A 14105-nucleotide genomic window follows, 5' to 3' on the forward strand; every position below is an offset into this window, starting at 1 on the left:
GAGATGAGATGACAGAAGGCAGCCACAGGATCCAGAGTGAGCAAAAAGCCAGAACGTCTGCTTATATTCAGATATGGGCCACACCCCCAAGGAGACTCCCTTTCATCTGACTGGCTACTCACAGTATATTCAATCATGGGAGTGATCACATTAAAATACCGACAATCATGGCCCAGTCAAGTTGACAATCTTAACCTTCACAATCGTCAAAAAAATCAAGGTATAGTGAAAAATAATGAGTTCAGAAGTTAACAGCACTGCAGTCTAACCTCAGACATGCCATTGCTTTGCTGTGAAATTTGGGCCAATCACTTTAATTTTTTGTTTTAATTTCCTTATCTGTGAAATAGGATGGATAGTATCCATATCCAAAGTAATTCACAATACTGTTACAAATTTCAAAGTAAAATGAATTTACATGAATTTCCTGTTTTTAAATAATGATCTAATTTATTTAGCCATTGCTATTTTGTTACTTACGTGGGCATTTCTTGACACAGAATGCTCCATATGTGTACTTAGCATTGAAATTGTGCTCCAGTTGAAAGGTGGTTGGATTGTAGACAAAAGTCTGGGGACACTGAGTAACACATGCTCCACTATCATTGAAATTCATGCAGGCCTGCAAAACAGCAAATATTATTTTCATTTTAAAACAATCTTCATAACACTTGCTAAAGGAACACTGCTGCAACAGTTTTGTGAGAAGGATGTGTTCTTTACTGGGACGGTCCTTTCATCTTAGTATATATCACCTTCAGATTTACTATAAAATTCTATAATTTCAAGGTCAGTTGTGTTTATTTTTTAACTACAAATTTGGACTTCAAAAATTTTACAATTTTTTTTTCAAATGTCAGTAAATATATGTACCATCTATGGTTACTGGTGTTGAAATTATTTAGTATCTATCTATCCACTAATTTCTAAACTGAGGGTTGGTTTAAATTATTAAAGTTAGCTAATTGTGAAAAATTACTTAGGCTCACATCTATTCAAAGCATTTATGTTTAGTCTTTGAGTTTGGCACTGACAACAAAACCCTCAACTTTATAGGCTAGACTTTTCTTTGAAGTGGCATTTGCAGACTTGAGTGCCTTAAGTGATATGTTAAACATAGTCGTCACTTCTGTATAATAAGCAAACACTGTGATGGACATTTAAACTTAAAGAAAGGGCTTTGGCAGGTGACTAGTCATGGGTAATGTAGTGTGTGTAATACAAAAATGTAAAGAGATAGCTGCAGTTAACCAGTCGTTAAATAATATTCCATTCCTTGGATGGTCTTTTTCATATTGCCATACCATTTAGTAATAGCCACCAAGTTCAAGGAAGACAATTCATTTCCACTGACATATATTTGTATTGAGACTTCAATCTATTAAACTTTTCAAGTGTGTTTTAGAAAAATTAAAAACAAATTTACTATCTGAGAGTTAGGTACTTCATATAAATATATATATATATATATATATGTATATGGAAACATGCAATCAACAAAATGCTTGAGCAATATATATATATATATATATATATAGCAACATATATATATATATATATATATATATATATATACGGAAACATGCAATTAACAAAATGGTAGAGCAACTAATTCTCCAAATTAAAAAAATTAAACTTTCATAGGAATAATTTAGATCTTGGAAGGCAAGCTAATGTGAACTCAAACAATCTTTTACATTTCATCATAAATTGTATGTATGGTTATTAATAAGCATTAATTTATTCTGTTTCTTCAAAACATTTGCTTCATCAATTGTTTTAGCAAGTACTTTATCACAAACATGACAATTCCTTGATGATGGTCTACTAGAAGCATAATCAGAACAAGGCTCACTGATGATACCTTATTCACTAAGATGACACTTTCCAGGAAGAATCTGTTAAAAAGCAATCTAGAAAACTCAGTGAATTTTATTTTATGGCTATAAAACTTCATGCGTCTTTATAATTGCTTTCCTAACATAGTATATGCAGCATTGTGCACAGATTTCTTGGGAACAAAGGAACTTAAGCTGGAGGAATAAAACAAATTTACCTTCCAGACAGCATACAAAAACAATGTAACTTCAACCAAGGCCTTGGGCTGGCATTTCTGAACATTCTGTTCCAAATGCCAAAGTGGAATCACTGGACCATTGCCTAAAAGTAATGAGAATTTTGAAATTCACCTGGCACTGTGCTTATCATGACAATGAAAATATAGGGAAAACTTCTAAGTGAATGTTTTTATTATTTTGGCATTTATTGTTGTAGCTGGACTATATGAAGAAGAACACGGCATCAGGTTTGGAGGAAGACTCATTAACAACGTGTCATATGCAAATGACATAACCTTGCTTGCTGGAAGTTAAGAGGACTTGAAGCACTTACTGATGAAGATCAAAGACTACAGTCTTCAGTATGGATTACACCTTAACATAAAGAAAACAAAAATCCTCACAACTGGATCAATAATCAACATCATGATAAATGGAGAAAAGATTGAAGTTGTCAAGGATTTCATTTTACTTAGATCTACAATCAACATCCATGGAGCTAGCAGTCAAGAAATCAAATGATGCATTGCTTTGGGAAAATTTGCAGAAGAGCCCTTTAAAGTGTTAAAAAGCAAAAATGTCACTTGAAGACTAGGTGAGCCTGCCCCAAGCCATGGTATTTTCAATCGCCTCATATGCATGCAAAAGCTGGAAAATGAATAAGGAAGATCGAAGAAGAATGGATGTCTTTGAATTATGGTGTTGGAGAAGAATATTGAATATACCATGGACTCCCAGAAGAACGAACAAATCTGTCTTGGAAGAAGAACAGTCAGAATGTTCCTTGGAAGTGATTACATCTCATGTACTTTGAACGTGTTATCAGGAAGGGACCAGTCCCTGGAGAACGACATCATGCTTGGTAAAACAGAGGATCAGCAGAAGAGAGGAAGACCCTTGAGATGGAATGACACAGTGGCTGCAATAATGGGATCAAGCATAACAAGGATTATGAGGATGGCACAGGATTGGGCCATGTTTCATTCTGTTCTACACAGGATTGTTATAAGTCAGAGCCAACTGGACAGCACCTAACAACAACAACAACACTGCCGTTCTTGGTTTGGAATTGCTAACACATCACCTGCAGTGTTCTGTATTCCTCAGAACCAAGCTTCCATCTCATGCCTGGTGATAGACAAGGGTAGGGTTCTAGTTCAAGACGTGCTGAATATCTTCCTTAAATTTTTAACTTTTTGGTTTTCTTTTCTTCCTTTTTCCTACTCTCTTCTACAACACATATTTTTGTTGCACTATGGAATTTAGACAAATTAGGTATCTTATGGCATTAATAATTACAAAATTACTATCTATATATAATAGCTATAATTTATATTTTGCTTGTTTCAGGAATTAATTGCCATTTTTTTTAAAGCTCAATTCTAAATATGTATGTGTATTCACTAGATATTTGAGAAGAGGAATAATGAAAATAAATTCCTGTGTTTACTTTTAACAATAAAAACAATTTATTATTCTTAGCATTCCTAGCTTAAAATTAAACTAATGGTCTATATGTACAAAACTTGGTTAACTACGGCTCACAGAATTGCTTGTATGTATTCAAAAGGGGAAAAATAACTATAACAGGAATATCACAATGTAACTTAAATGTGTCCCCAACAAGCTATAAATGCTAACTTTAAGGAAGTAAAAGCATCCAGTTCTAAAATAAAAATCACACAGATCAGCATATATATTGCTTTAAATGTGCATTTGTAAATCTTACTAATTTTTAATAAGTAATATAAGCTTGTAAACAATATAAACTGGAAAAATACTTAAATTCATAAATTTATCTGCTATAATCTTGAAATGTATATTCAAGAAATAAAATGGAAGTGCTCCCACCTAGAGGACTCAACAATGCAACAACATAAACAGGCAGTCATTGCAAATTTTGGAAAGTATGCTATTATAGTTTAAAAAGATATTTAAGTATGTTTTCCTTCAGGTTCTCAAATAAATCTCACTTGTAATATAAAATATATCAAAAAGACACAATTCATTTACTAGAACAGAACAATTAATCAATAGCCAACTCAGGGAGGAAATGATGTCTCTGAAGGCAGAGCATCTTTGTTAAGCCTGAGATGGCTAAACTTAAAATGATTGTAGTAAGATGTTTAAGAATTCAGTGTGCCTGTGTCAGACTGGGAGGGTTGGGAGAGGAAGAGAGTGAAAGGGAGAACACCAGACGTACAAAGCAGTCAGTGTCCTTAGGTCCTGAGCAGCCTCCAGCACATTCTCGATGGCAACAGTCACTGACGTAGGGTCCATAGCACCTGCCATCACATTGTTCTGCACACACTGTCCTCGTCACTGCAGAAAACAGAGATGAAGCCTTGATCAAAGTCAGTCGACAAGAGAAATTTCTCAGATTTTATGGAGTAGCTGAGAAAAGCAGAGTTCCGGAGTAACAACTGACTCATCTCACAGTTGACAATTCAGTAAACATTTGTGGAGTGAAGCCTACAACTAGATTAAAATTAATATATAAAACCTTCAAAATTGATATAGTATTTTTATATTCTTTCTTGTTCCAGCAAGTATGTAGTGCTTTACAAAAATCATACAATTTATCCAAAGAAATCAAATTTGACACAGCTGAACAAGGTATTTTGGCAAGTTGGAAAAAATGGAGTCAGCAGTGAAGTGAATTCATGCAATTCACACAGTAAGGTCCTATTGTAGATGCTCCCAAATTCGGATCTAAGACACCTAGCACTCAATGCAAACAGGGAAACAAACTTTTACATATTTTACACTATGTACAACATAATTCATATTATATAAAAAACTGATAACTGATCAGCAGTCGCACAACTGTTCCTAATGCTGAGATTTCTGTGAAATTTCTACCAAGGCTCCTCAAAATGAGGGAACCACGCATGGAACTAAATATCTTCAATTAAAAAAAGAAAACATTCACAGAAAACACAATAAAACATTCCATTTGTCTTTTCTTATAGCATCCTTCTATCCAAACTGACAGCAGCATATCAAGGTATACTATAGTGAAAGCAGTGCTACAGGTTAGGCGTCAAAACTACTGTATCAAAGGACAAAACTCTGTTAAACTCACTTATTACAAAGAAAGAATTTTAAAGTACTTAGACAAATTAATTTTACAGAATACAGGTTGCATTTCACCTCTTGGCTTCTGCGTTTAAACTTCAACCTTGCCTCTTCTCACCTCATTGATAATTCTGCTAAGCTTTCTTCAGTGATACTATATCAAGACTCCGCCCCCTTAAACATTAGTATTTCCCGAGAGTTGCTCTTGGTATTTTTTGAAGGGGCTATTGGCCTTCTCCTGTGTGAAATGATTCATCCCTGACTTCACATGATACCTACAAGTAGAAGACTTTCAGATCTGAATTCTCTATTGAACTGCAGCATGTATTTCCATTTATCTACACAAGTCCCTATTTAGATTTCCTAATGTGTACAACTGTGTTGAACTGTGGTGGCTTGCATTTCACTATGATGCTAGAATCTATGCCACTGGTATTTCAAATACCAGCAAGGTCACCCAGAGTGAACAGGTTTCAGCAGAGCTTCCAGACTACGACAGACTAGGAGGAAAGGCTTGGAGATCTGAAAATTAGCCAATGAAAACCCAGTGGATTACAACAGAACACGTCCAGTATAGTGCTGGAAGATGAGTCCCTAGGTTGGAAGGCGCTCAAAAAGAGATCGGCCACAACAATGGACTCTGGCACATCAATGATCATGAAGATGGTGCAGGACTGGGCAACATTTTGATCTGTTGTATGTGGAGTTGCCAAGAGCCAAAGTGGACTTGATGGCGACTAACAACAACGTGTTCAAAATGGAATATACTTTTCTCATTCCCAACACCAAGTATCTTCCTCTTCTTTATTCCTTTAACTCAATTAATAAAAGCCCCAGTGTGTATTAAGAATTAATCTTACCCAAAGAGTGGTCTGGTCTTTGCCCTCAGCTACTGGGAAGTGATCTCTACACCCTGGCACGTCCTGCGTGACAGAAGTAGTATTCTAGTATAAAATTCTACACAATAAATAAGCTTGGCATACCCCCTTACTTTCTTCAAGTCTTTCTTCAAATTTCATCTTCTCAGTAGAGTTCACCCTTATTTAATACTGAATCCTTCCCAAACAACTCAGTCCTCATGCACTGTCTCACTCTGCTTTATGTATGTATGTATACATTTATTTATTTATTTAGATGTTGCACAGGATCATTTTGTAAGATACGTCGCAACTTGTAAGACACATCTAAGAAACTTCTAAGATCCTTTATTACATTTATTTTGTTCACTGGTGTATTCCATTATCTAGAGGACACTGTACCTGGCATTCATATATTTATTTATATTCATATGTCATATATACGTATATCTGATATTTGCCCAAAGAAATAGTATCTACTCATTAGCGCTTCATATTCATATACTGTGCTTATATTGATGTTCCTATCTTTAACCAAGGGTTGTATTTATTTAGATGTCCTTATTAGTAATTCATACTATATAAAGGAAACATTTTAATAGACATTTCTGTAAAGAATAGATTCAAAATTTGTCTCTTCCAGATTCAACAAAGCTCTTTTGATATGTCAAACGTTGCTAATTAAAATAGCAGACATATGTTAAATAAATAGCTAGATTAAAAATAAATGGAAAGTTTACTAATTTGCTTCTAGTTGACAGGCACTGTTCAGCTAGAAAACAATAGCGTCGATATGAGTTAGCAATCATACCCTGTAAGTAACATCATATTTTAATCTTAGACACATGTTGAAGCATTAATTTCTATTTTTAATTCTATGCTGATTTAAAGTAATTACAGTAAATGTTTCAGTTTCCCTTTATTTAAATACTTTGGTCATTCTTGGTAAATGAGGAGATTCATGTAGAAAATACTCATAAAGAAAAGATAATCCTGAATTTATTTTTAAATTCTTTATTAAATGTTCATTTTAAGAAATGAGGGTACACTCATTTATTAACTATGGAAACAATATACAAGTATAATTTAACACAGTACAATCCTAGATTTAATAACAATTATTATACTGTGAAAGGCTTAAAATATGTATTCTAAATTATTTAATAATACACATTGAATCAATGTCAAATTTTTCAAAACAGCAGCTTCCTCCATAATGTGCTTACATATCTTTTATTTTTTTCAGGACACTCTGACCTCAGATATTTTGCTCCATTTCAGGAACATGCAAAGACACAGCCCTCCAAGTCATTATCCAAATGCAAATTCTTGAAAAATATTTAATTCAGTTGTAACCAATGTCACAAAACAATTTGTGTATAAATTTTTGAATGAGAAACTAATTTGTGCTGTAAACTTTCACCTAAAACATAACAGCATTTAAATAAATTAATTAGGTATATGCAGAAAAAATTATTTAATTCAAGATGTTATAAGGGAATTGTGAGATTTGTCTCAGAAGCAGCCTATATTCAGTTAAAAAAATTATGTATGATACATTCAACTTTTAAAACAGCACTTCTCACTATGAAGATTTTCACATGTCTAATTCCACTTCAAAGTTCAGTAAGCATGAAACATATTGTAAGTGTTTGCCTGAAGGATAACAATATAAGTCAGCAAAAAAGAACAAAAAACAAAAAGCTTACTCTAACCAGCGAGGTGACAGAGCTAACATTTCTTCACATTGTTATATGAGACTCTTTTTTAGAAGTAAAACATTCCCTCTGCACATATAAGGGCTGCATGTAAAGGAAGAGCAGCGTCAAGTAAATATATTTAATGCCATTTGTTAATTAATAAGCATTATTTACTTAATATGAATTAAACACATCAAACTCTACTCATATTTTATCATGATGGAGACACAAAACAAAAAACAATTCCTGGAATCAATGAGATAACTCATTTAGCCTGCATAAGAACATTAACTTGTAATTGCCTTGGTTTTATTAATTTCCATCCTTGCTTGAATATTATTTCATTAGAATGTTTTTCCTGTACTTAGTATCCTCTCTAAATTGCTTCATTGGGTGCATTAAAATATTTGGCTTGAATTTTAACTAGCTTATTCATTGGAAGTACACCACTGACTGTGATTGTTTAATATAAAAGGTAAAACCTCGTAAGTTAGAATGCTTGTTATATAGGGTCAGTAATCGTGAAATTGGGAATAGGGATTCATTAAAAATATCCAAGAGAAATGAATGGCCAAAGCTTAAGGAACTAAACATTTCATAATAAAGGGATACTGCTAAGAGAATATTTACCTCTCAAAAATAAAAATAAAAAAATAAGGTATTTGTAAGTAGCTTTATCATATCAGTATCTCACTAATTAAAACAATGGCTAAATTACACCTTTAAACGTAACAATAGCTGATAATTATACTTCAGCTACTCCCTCTGAGCAAATTTCTTTTTTTTTTTTTTTTTTACTTGAAGACATTTGGCAATTTAGTAATCAAATATTTATTACTGCTTCCTACGAGTTACAAAAGAGATGAACATCTATCAGTGAGGCGAAACAGAGCACTGATACCACAGTAACAAGACAAAAAGATTCTGTGGTTGTGTGCTGTCAAGTCGATTCCAACTCACAGCAGCCTATAGGACAGTGTAGAACTGCACCATAGGGTTTCCTATGCTGTAATCTTGTGGAAGCAGACTGCCAGGTCCTTTCTCCCATGAGTGGCTGGTGAGTTGAAACCACTGACCTTTCATTTATCAACCAAGTGCTTATCTATTGCATCATCAAACCCAAACCCAAACCCACTACCATCAAGGTACTTTCAACTCACAGGAACCTTATAGGACAGAGTAGAACTGCCACAATGCTGTAATCTTTACGGAAGCAGACTACCACATCTTTCTCCTTATGAGGGGGCTGTTGGGCTCTAGCCCTGGAACTTTTGGTTCGCAGCCAAGCGTTTTAACCACTGTGACACCAAGGCTCCTATTGCATCACCAAGGCTCCTTAAAAAAAGATTCTACCCTTTAAAAAATACTTAAAAAGGTAAATTTAGGCAAAGTGTTTGTAAGTGTATTTGTTTTTACTCTCTGTCCCGTCCCTCCTCCCTGTCTCTTTCACCGCACTATCTCCTCCATCTTCCTTCCCTCAGTGCCTTTTGATTCTCTTCAATTGCTCTGCCCAGTGGTTCTGACCCAACCTGTATATTAGATTATCTAATGGCACCTTCCCAACTTTAATATGGGAATCGTGTGTAAATGAAGATATTGATTCAGTAGCTAGCAGTGGCGCCCGAGATGTTCACTGTAATAAGCCCATAGGTAATGAATTCCACCTTCTGTTGGTCCACAGACCATGTTTTGAGTAACAAGATACACAGTGTTTAAAAGACAGTAATAATGCCTGTGGACTGCCTAATTCCTATTAAATAAAGATCTCTGGCAATGTTCTAGGAGCTTTGATAGTATTAATAAGTTTGCCAGGTGATTCCAATGTGCAGTCTAGAACTGAGAACCATTACTTTATCCAATCAAAAGGGAAAAAGAACCTCTAAGTCACTTACACCATTTGATTGATTGATCAATTATTCTCTTCTGAGAGTTAATAACCCTGACCTGTTGCTTTAATTTCCTATTTGTGTTGTTAAACCATCTATCACTAATTGGGAAATCGTACAAAGAAAAATCGATGTCAAGCAGGTAGGAAGATTTGGGGGAAAAAACAAAAAAAGACCAAAATTTCTTAGCTGACTCTTAAGGCAAAAATTCCAGATAAATAAGAGACCATCAAAAAACTGCTCTCTTTTCTCACCTAAGAGCCCTCTGTGCAATTCCACTGCTGAGCACATTTTTAACCATATTTTATTTTATTTCAATTAGTATTCAATGGCCTGCACTTCCATGCTGCCTATATTATTTCTAATTTTATTGACAGAATTTGGATAAAATGTGTCCACAAAACATATCATGTCCATTAAATAGATAGTACTTTAATGGGATGGTTTTGATGTTCAGCATTTTCAGTTACTCAGGTACTTGGAGGTTTGAAGAAGAATAAAAATGCTTAGGTTAAAGAAGAGGTGATTTTGGTTGGAGGTGAGGAAGAATTTATTGACTATTAGAGTGATAACACTGTAATGAGCTACTGAATGGGCTTATTTGTCAGTATTTTAAAGAAAATCTCTCCTAGATGTTTTAGACATTCACTTAATTAAAGACAGGGGCGTGATAAAATGCTCTCTAGGTTACCCTCTCACTCTGTGATACAATATTTATTTCTGTGAATGGTGAAGTTGTGACTAAAAAAATGAACTCTTTGGTTTGTGTAACATGCTTTTAGAAAGCTGCTCTCAACAGGACATGCATTCAGTGAAACAAAGTTTACACAACATCCAAAAATACGCATCTTTCACTTACAGAACAAGTTGAAACGTGTAGAAAATCAGGGTAAACAAAATTAACATCAAGGAATACGCTGCTATTCATTCTCTAAAGGATCATCATTGGACACATCTGTGTGACCAGTGCCTGGTAGCTTCTAAGAATCACATGGGAAGACTTAAAATACATATGCCTAGCCTTGTTCCTACATTCTGAATCAATGAATCTGGGGAAAGATTCATTTTCTTAGTGGGAGCATCAAGTTTTTCAAAAGTGGTCTTTGTTAAACCAACATTTTGAAACCGTTGGTCTAAGACACTCTCTTCTTCCTAATGAAGAGTTTCTCCATGAGGGGTAAACACTTACTTAGATGGACAGGCAGAGGTAGAGAGCTAAATCTTTAACAGGAATGACATTTCCTATCTCACCCTGGATCACAAACTAGTTAAGCCAAAAATGTTTGGGACAGGAAAGGAGTTATGCACTTGGAGACATTGAAAAAAAGCCTCTCAGAGAAGGTATTTATTTATCTATTTTTAATAAATGAACCTAGCAAAGTGGAATTATGATAAATTATGAGGACTTTCCAAAGACAGCACAATCATACCCATTTTCCAGGGTTTCCAACTGGTTCATTCAGGTTCAAACCCCTGCTGAGAATTTGCATTTCTAACAAGTTCCCAGGAAGTTATAAATAAGAATCACCTGGGGATCTTGCTAAAATGTAGATTCTGATTCAGTATATCTGGAGTGGAAACGCAAACGAACCAGCTGAATGAACCCAAATTAATCCGTGCGAACCCCTGCCATTTTCACAACACAGAAAAAAAAAAATCACTGATTATTTTTTATTCCTAATCCCTAATTAGTCTGGTGATACTGACTAATAGTGACTCTATAGGACAGGGTAGAATTGCCTCACAGGGCTTCCAAGGAGCACCTGCTGGATTCGAACTGCTGACCTTTTGGTTAGCAGCCGTAGCTCTTAACCACTACGTCACCAAGGTTTCCAGTCTGGTGACAGCCACTCCAAATGAATTGACTAGGCCATGCCTTGAGTTATATACTCCTACTGGTAATATAATTGTTTAATCCTAACTGCAATAACATTTCTACAGTTCACCTGAGAAATATAGCAAATATCTACACAGCACTGACTGAAATTGACTTCAGAGTCAGTTAATAAATGTATGCCCATTTTGGGGGCCAACTCAGTCAACTGACATAACATAGCTCATAAAGATAATGTTCTACATTCTAGTTTGGTAAGTAGTGTTCTTAAGAGCTTGCAAGCAGCCATACAACTATTGGTTTTTATGAGTATGGAGCAAAAGAGAAAGAAGGAAACCAAAGACTCAAAGAAGAAACTGGTCTACAGGACTAAGAGTCTACACAAACCACAGCCTTACCTACCTTGAGATCAGAAGAAGTAGATGGTGCCTGGCTACCACTACCGACCATTCCGACCAGGGACACAATAGATGGTCCTGGATAGAATGGGTAAAAAAAATAGAACAAAATTCAAATTCCTAAAAGAAGGCCCAACTTACTGGACCACTAGACACTAGAGGAGCACCCGAAACTATCACCTTGGGAGACCCTGTAAACTTGGAACTCAAACCACTCCCAAGGTCACCTATCGGCCAAAAGACACTGGGTGGTAAAATGAATCCTATCACCCTGGAGTACTGTGTTTACCTCTAAACCATCATCTAAATGAGACCTAACAGTTAACATTTTACCCTAGACCAAAGATGAGAAGGTAAGGGGGAACAAAGAAGCTAGATTAATGGAAACAAAACAACCAGAATGGAAATAATGAGAATGCTGACACATTGTGAAAAGTGTTACCAATGTCACTGAATAATATGTGTAGAAATTGTCAAATGAGAACCTAATTTGCTAGGTATATTATCTCTAAAACCATTACAAATATTAAAAAAAGAGAGAGAGAGAAGAAAAGGATGCCCAGATTTTGGCAGCTACTAATCAGATTTGACCCTTGTCCCAGATAAATCCCTGGTGACCCATGGGCTATGACATGATAATGTTGTTAGTTGTGTCAAATAAGAAAGGCATCTTGTCTAATCTAATCTTCATCACCAGCTGCTTTACTCATTTATATAATGAAATTTTACTCAACCTATTATATAAAGCCATGCTCAACGATTCACTGAAGGACCTTAAAGCTGATTTGAAACTACACTGCTGGACACCAGGGAAATTCTGCCTTATTAATAGACTATTAACATCACCAAAGTTTGTGAGTCAGGACTCAAAATACACACACACTCACTCACAAAGCCAAATATTATCCTATTACATTAGCTATAAAAGTACATCTGAGATTGAGCATAAGCTATTTTGCATGTTCCTCACAGAACTACAGACACAAGTTTCAAGATTTTAATAAAGAGTATGAATCTACACAGGAAACTAAACAGAATGTTTTAAATATGTATTTTTATATCGGGCTTGAAGCTGCACCCGGACAGTTCACCAATAAATGATATGCTGGAGATAAAGTAGTAAAAGAAAATTAGAATCAACATATCATGGGCAGCACACAAACGTAGACATGTGGAGAAGCTGGCATTCAACTTTTCAAAACTACCTTGCATATAGTAGATCATACATCTCTACACCCATCTTTGATGAAAAAAGCAAAAAAACCCAAAAAACACCTCTCTTGCTTACTCTAGTTCCTTATTCAAAACATTTGTGGTGGAGAATAATCTAGCTCTCTCATTCACTCTACACCTGGATGAGTTTCCTTCTCCGATTGGCAAAAAGCGCCAGTTTTGTGATTAAAATAATCAGAATATTAAAATGATAAAGAAAAGGCATCAAATCAGGTAAGTGATTAATAAGTATTTCTTGAATGAACAAATACCATCGTGCCTAAACTGCTCGTTTTATTGATGATGAAACTGAAACCTAAATAAACTGATTTGCCTACAACCAAATCCAAAATAATATGCATACATCTCTAAGAGCTAGCACTAGCCCTTCAGGGAATTTCAGTGAGTTTCCACATTCTTAGCATAACAGCAGAGCCCATGCCTAACAGTCAACCCGGGGAATTAAAATACACTTGTCAGCAATGATACAGAAATACAAAGAGAAATATTGCATTTAACAGCATTAGAAAACTAAAAGGTAGCTATCCTCAGGTAAACAATGTGCTCTTTTCTGATGTCCTCCCCTCAAAAAAAAAAAAAAAAAAAGTTGTTTTTCTTTTTTTTTCCCCATCCAAATCCACACTCATACACTTGTTTCTATGTCAGATGAAGGGATGTTCTCTTTCCTCTTCTAGGCTATTCCCGAGCTCTAGGACCCCATGAAAAATCCAAATTTTTGTATCATAAATATATAATCAACCTCTCTCTTTACTGGCCTTTTCTTCACAGCCCATAAAATTCTCAAGACTCTCATCTTAAAAATAACTTTTTAAAAAATCTTCACTTTATCTCATGCTCTGCATTCCTCTCAGAGTCAAGCATTTTGCAAGAGTTGTGTGCAAAACATCTGTTCTGAAATATTTCATGTATCTATTTCCAGCCCTTCTCCCCAATATCTCTGAACAGCTCACCTGAATTTCTAATCAATAACTGATTTAATCATTTTTCAGTTCCACTTGGATGAATTAGCAATACCCTAGACTCATAAAGCCCAAAACTAAACTCAATCACCTGTTACAACAT

General features: G+C 35.0%; 1 protein-coding gene across 1 annotated transcript in view; it reads right to left on the bottom strand.

Moving 5' to 3' along the window:
• ERBB4 (erb-b2 receptor tyrosine kinase 4) overlaps positions 1-14105 on the bottom strand; it is a 624218-nt gene that overhangs the window by 169884 nt on the left and 440229 nt on the right. The window contains exons 6-7 of the mRNA XM_023731191.1: positions 4261-4379; positions 481-622 (exon numbers count right to left, since the gene is read on the bottom strand). Of these exons, the coding sequence (XP_023586959.1) occupies positions 481-622; positions 4261-4379 (261 nt within the window). The remainder of the gene's footprint in view (positions 1-480; positions 623-4260; positions 4380-14105) is intronic.

Source organism: Trichechus manatus, unplaced genomic scaffold, assembly GCF_000243295.1.
Source record: "Trichechus manatus latirostris isolate Lorelei unplaced genomic scaffold, TriManLat1.0 scaffold00041, whole genome shotgun sequence".
NCBI classification, from domain to species: domain Eukaryota; kingdom Metazoa; phylum Chordata; class Mammalia; order Sirenia; family Trichechidae; genus Trichechus; species Trichechus manatus.